Source organism: Brassica oleracea, chromosome C1 (assembly GCF_000695525.1).
Source record: "Brassica oleracea var. oleracea cultivar TO1000 chromosome C1, BOL, whole genome shotgun sequence".
NCBI classification, from domain to species: domain Eukaryota; kingdom Viridiplantae; phylum Streptophyta; class Magnoliopsida; order Brassicales; family Brassicaceae; genus Brassica; species Brassica oleracea.
The window spans coordinates 26,977,436-26,982,933 of record NC_027748.1 but is presented as its reverse complement, the minus strand read 5'-3'; the positions used below and the strand labels follow the sequence as shown (position 1 = coordinate 26,982,933).

At 33.0% G+C, this 5,498-nt stretch overlaps 1 protein-coding gene and 1 pseudogene across 1 annotated transcript; both read left to right on the top strand.

Annotated features, from left to right (window-relative positions):
• Window positions 1-1,272: 1,272 nt before the first annotated feature.
• LOC106342111 lies at window positions 1,273-2,340 on the top strand. Its single transcript, XM_013780953.1, has 3 exons — window positions 1,273-1,669; window positions 1,762-1,892; window positions 2,105-2,340. The coding sequence occupies exons 1-3, from the start codon at window positions 1,378-1,380 to the stop codon at window positions 2,207-2,209; spliced, it is 528 nt and encodes a 175-aa protein (XP_013636407.1). The 5' UTR covers window positions 1,273-1,377; the 3' UTR covers window positions 2,210-2,340.
• Window positions 2,341-3,183: 843 nt separating this feature from the next.
• LOC106292880 lies at window positions 3,184-4,052 on the top strand (annotated as a pseudogene).
• Window positions 4,053-5,498: the final 1,446 nt, after the last annotated feature.

Sequence of the window (5,498 nt, the reverse complement as noted above, 5' to 3'; positions counted from 1 at the left end):
ACATTTTTTTTGTTCTGGCATATTCTCTTTGTTCCATAAATATATATTTTTTAATCATTCACACATCAAAAAACACATTAAATCAATATAATAAATATGATATAGAAAATAATATACATTTAGTTTGTGTATTTATATTTTTTTATAATTTAGTTGCAGTCTGTTATACTTGTTATTTTGCATCATAGTAAAATATATGATCAATAAAAATCATGTATTATATATTCAAAAAGTAATTAATTTTTTATATAAATTAGTTTAATAAATTTATGCATATACTTTCATATTTAATAATTCATATTTAACTGCATATAATTATAAATTTTATTTATAATTACTTAATATCAATGAAATAATATATTTTTTCTTACATATACATTTAAGCATTTTTATATTTTTGAAATTTTAAATGAACATTTTGTTGATACAATAACATATATAAAACCTGACAAATGCCAGTTTTATAGTTGAACCAAATGGTAAGAAAAAAATTAAAAATCAAATAAAGATATAAAAAATAAGAACAAAACAAGAATACTCTTTATAATTTTAGTATGATGATTTTTCATATAATTTTAAATTTCACTATATTTATCAAAATGATGATATTTATTATTATTTTGATCAACATGATATTTATTGCTTATATATAATAAGTTTTATTTTTATTTAGATATTTAATTTTCATGAAAAAAATCAAATATTTAATTAAATACAATCATTTATTATATTAGATTGATTTGCATTTGTTCTGTATTTGATCTGCATTATCTGTATTTGTTCTGTTTGATCTGTATTTTTGTTTGATCTGTATTTTTTGATGTGCGATTATCCATTCGAAGTCTAAATGCAAAAATTTAATACAAAATAAATTTATTTTAAATCAGTAAGAACAAAAACAAAAATATCAAAATCATCGGTCCCTGATCTCCGGTGCCGGCACCCACCCGTTTCTAATCATTTATTTATTTTCCGACCATGCTATACATTGTATATTCCATTAAATTTTTAACTCGAAAACTAACAAAAAGAAATAAGTAAACGTCAGATATGGCCCCGGCAGCAGCAGTCAAATCTGCAACAATGTGGTTACAAATCTTTATTATTATTCTCTAACACGAAATGACAGTCAAATAAAATAATCACGACATCATATTATATATTAATAATAATAGTAACAAAGTGATTTTAATGACATAATGGTTTCACATGCTTTATATAAGCAAAGATCTGTGTGTGTGGTGGACCTAACCCTTTACGCTGTCCCGAGAAAGACACTCTCTTCTCTTTCTCTTTTCTTTCACAAGCTCTCTCATTCTCTACTCTGTCTTTTTTTGTTCTCTCTCAATCATAACAATCTTTTTTTTTGAGGAAGAGATGGGAAACTGTCAGGCGGTTGATGCGGCGGCGTTAGTTCTACAACATCCCGACGGCAAAATCGATAGATATTACGGTCCTGTCTCAGTCGCCGAAATCATGCGTATGCATCCTGGTCACTACGTTTCTCTTATTATTCCTTTGCCGGAGGCAGACATTCCGGCAAAGACGACGGCGAAGGAAGAAGATGGTAAGAGTCAGAAAAGGGTGGTGAAGTTCACGCGCGTGAAACTTCTCCGACCAACAGAGAATCTCGTACTCGGTCATGCTTACCGTCTCATCACTTCACAAGGTTTGATTTTCTTTCTTTGTATATTCAAAAATCTTTGACTGTTTTTTTTTGTGTTTCTTCTGATGGTCTTTTTCTTTATCAACTTAACTCAGAGGTTATGAAAGTCATAAGAGCGAAGAAGTATGCGAAGACAAAGAAGCATCAGAATGAAACGACTAGAGAGAAGAAAAAGCCATCGCTGGAGAAGAAGGTTGATGGAGTATCCGACAAGCATCAGAATCTGGTACGGAATCTTTCCTACGAGTATAAGAAATGGGTTTAGCTAAAGGATTAAGCTTTACTTGAAAGTAATTAAATATATATATTTTTTAAAAAATAATTAAATATCGGTTTAGTTAACAAATCAAGCTTCATCACTCTTTTTCTGGACTTGAACACAGTAGATTAGTGTTTTTTTGTTCTGTTAATTAATGGTTTTTTTTTTCATTTTGATAGGAAACAAATGATGAGAAGCAACGTGCAGTGTTAACGAGCTCAGGTTCGTCGAAATCAAAAACATGGAGGCCATCATTGCAGAGCATCTCTGAAGCTAAGAGTTGATGTTTATTTTAGTATTTACTTAAGGAACAAGAAACAAAATCTCTGTGTGAAAGAAAAAAAAATCTCTGTGTGAGATCATCAGAAGATAGAATCTTCAAGACAAAGAGATAAATTCTTCTCTTTTACGTTCTTTTCTGATTTTCTTATAGAGATTAAAAACTGAGTCCCTTTTTATTTCGTCTCGCCAATGTATATAAGCTCTCAAGATGGAATCGATTGAAAAAGGAATTGTAAAACAGATGATTTGTTGGTGTTTAGGAAAAAAAAAACAGATTTATTTTACAATAGTCTACACAAAATTTCAGTTATATCTACGTGTCGCGTACCTCCAAAATAAGAAAATTTGTGTTAAAAAAAAAAAGATAATAATCCAAGATGAATTTTGTTATTTAATTTTCTTTAACAGGTATCGCATAAATGTTTGAAAAGATGTTTTACCTACTAAGATCATTCCAACTCAATGCAATTCTTACAACCATTTATGCTTCACAGAGACATCCAAATCAAATGTTTTTGGACACATTTGACATTAATGTTTTTGAATATTATACTCTTGCTACAGTTTTATTCCAAGAAGAAAAAACATAATTATTGTAAAATAAATCTGTTTTTTTCTTCCTAAATAACACAGTTTTTGAATATTAATGTTTTTTTCCTAAATAACACAGTTTTTGAATAACACAGTTTTTGAAAAAACATCTGGTCTTTCTTTTTATTCCAAGAAGAAAAAACATAATTATTTTATTTTAGATTTATGTTTTTCTCCAAAAATGAAATCAAAATAGTAACCCAGTAAGAACAAAATTTCAATGTTAACCACAAATATTACTGTTAAACTGACCAATCTAAATTAAACCGAGATAAACTCCGATAGCCCCAACTCATTTGGCCTTGGCCAATATATTTTGTGGTAGAATCGTCTGCCTGGAGCCAATCTCTGTTATGTGTCTCTTTGTCTCTATGTTCAGAGAGAAATGGCCGCGTGAACAGTAACAATTTCATGCTTCAAACTCGGTCATCAACGAAACCTTATACTTAGCGACAATAAATTTTCTAACCAAACACTCCTAAGAAACCTTTCACCTCCAAAAAGTATCTTTTCTCCTCAGGCGACAGATCTCGACGATTCAAAGTCCTGCCATAGGCCATCACCGTCAAATTGGAAAAGAAGGATGATACAATTGCTAATCTTAATCCTCCTGCGACAATTAACACTAAGTTCTACTTTGGGAACCTGCCTTACAGTGCAACTCTCGCTCAGATCATCCAAGATTTCGCCAACCCTGAGAGCTTCTCGGGGTTCCTTACAACAGAGACACATGACAAAGTCGTGGATTCGCTTTTGTAACAATGAGCAATGTCGAAGATTGCAGTATCATTATCTAACACCTCGATGGAACTATAAGTGAGAGTTAAAAGGTTTGAAGCCTTGAAAAAAAAAAAGAAGAAAATGTAATGTTTCTGTTTGAATTGTTGTATGTATCCTTTTCAGGAGTATCTTGGTCGGACTTTGAAGGTGAACTATGCAGACAAACCAAAACCTGACAAAGAACCTCTGTATCCAGAAACATAGTACAAGCTGTTTGTTCGAGGAGAGCCACTTCCGAGTCATCAGCTGATGCGTTTAGAGAGTGTGGAGATTGGTTAGTGCTAGAGTTTTATTATACGATAGAGATACAGGGAAATCACAGGGTTATGGCTTTTATATGGAAACCACGCTTGAATCACTTGATGGATTTGAGCTGGAGAGTCGGGTAAACTTGGCTCAAGGAAAGATACAACAACAACATTATGGAACCATTTTGAGCTTTTTACATTAGAATTACATGTTTAGGAGCTAAAAAACTCAATAATACTACCTCTTGCGAACTATGTACTGAGGCTGCTCAGAAGTTTTATCCCGTCAGTACCAATAATACTACCTCTACTGAACCAAACAGATCTTTACTTCTCAAGGATCCAACCAAACAGTTCATTACACTCTAAGCTAGAAAACAGTCTCGTAATTTTTTTGTAAGAACTCAAAAGCACCAAACCAATGGTCAATTGCGCAACTTAGAACTCAAAATGCCCTATATCTACAATTCTTTCTGATTGGAGGAAACATGAACCCTCAGAAGAAATACTCTGATATATGATTAAAAAAAAGATTGTGGAATAAACTCAAAGATCAATAAAACTTGATGCTTCAAGGTTTGGTAATAACTAATCAGTAACAGTCCACATAATCATGTTCCCATTTCAGTTCGGCTTGTGGTTAAAACCGTATTTGACTGCAGTGCCGTTGAAATATATGATCAAGAGTACTATACAAGGACCTGCAAGGAACTCCCAAAGTATGTTTAACATATCAGTATATCACAATGACAAAAAAAAAAAGGTACTTTAGCGAATCAAAAGAATTGACTCATATGTCTTACAACAATAACTTTAAAGCTATAGCTGAACCAGTTGTGAGAGTAGATAATCACCAAACGAACCTCAAAACTCAATACTCGAAACTTAAGCGGTTCTATAAGTCTTTAAACCACAAAGTTCACCAAAATTAAACAATCTACATCACTCTGATCCCATATACTTTGAGCTTCGAAGAGGGGAAGACCTAAAATGATCTTAATTTTAGTCTGTTCGGATTGAGAGTTTGGGATTGGATCGATCCGATGGTTAATGGATTCTAGGTCGGTGAAGATAGGCAAAAACTATTAGAGAAAGTTATGGATAGAAAAAAAAAATTTTGTGAAAAAAAAAAAAAGAAAGGGCCTGTCAGACAACCGTGCAACCACTCCGGAGAGGTCAGACCTAGCCGAATAGCGATCCTCTACAGCGCGGAGAGTCCGAGGACAGTCGTAGCCATTAGTCACACTCAGATCGCACGGGTATGATTCATCAACCAAGTTTAGAGGGACTGTCTCCTTAGAAATCAAGGATACAGAGGTACGAGCCTATAGAACAGAACCTGTTCAAGTAAGGTCGTGACCTCTACCTTCTTCTCTTCGTTATATAAACAACACAGCATTTCTCTGTGTGTTCCGATGTGGGAGGAATAAACAACTTCAAATGCCCAATAAGCGACCGTTTCATATCCCAACACACTAATGCCTCTGATACGCGGTCGTTTAGTTTTCTCAATGTCTGATGAAAGAAGCTGTGAACCAAGGTTTATTTCTTGAAGATCAGAATCTCATTTTGCTTAAACCCTTTTCGATTAGCGTTTCTTGGAAGTCTCTGATATGCTATCGAAAGTATATGTGAGGAAGAAGAAGAAGGAAAATGGAGAAGAGGAGGATGG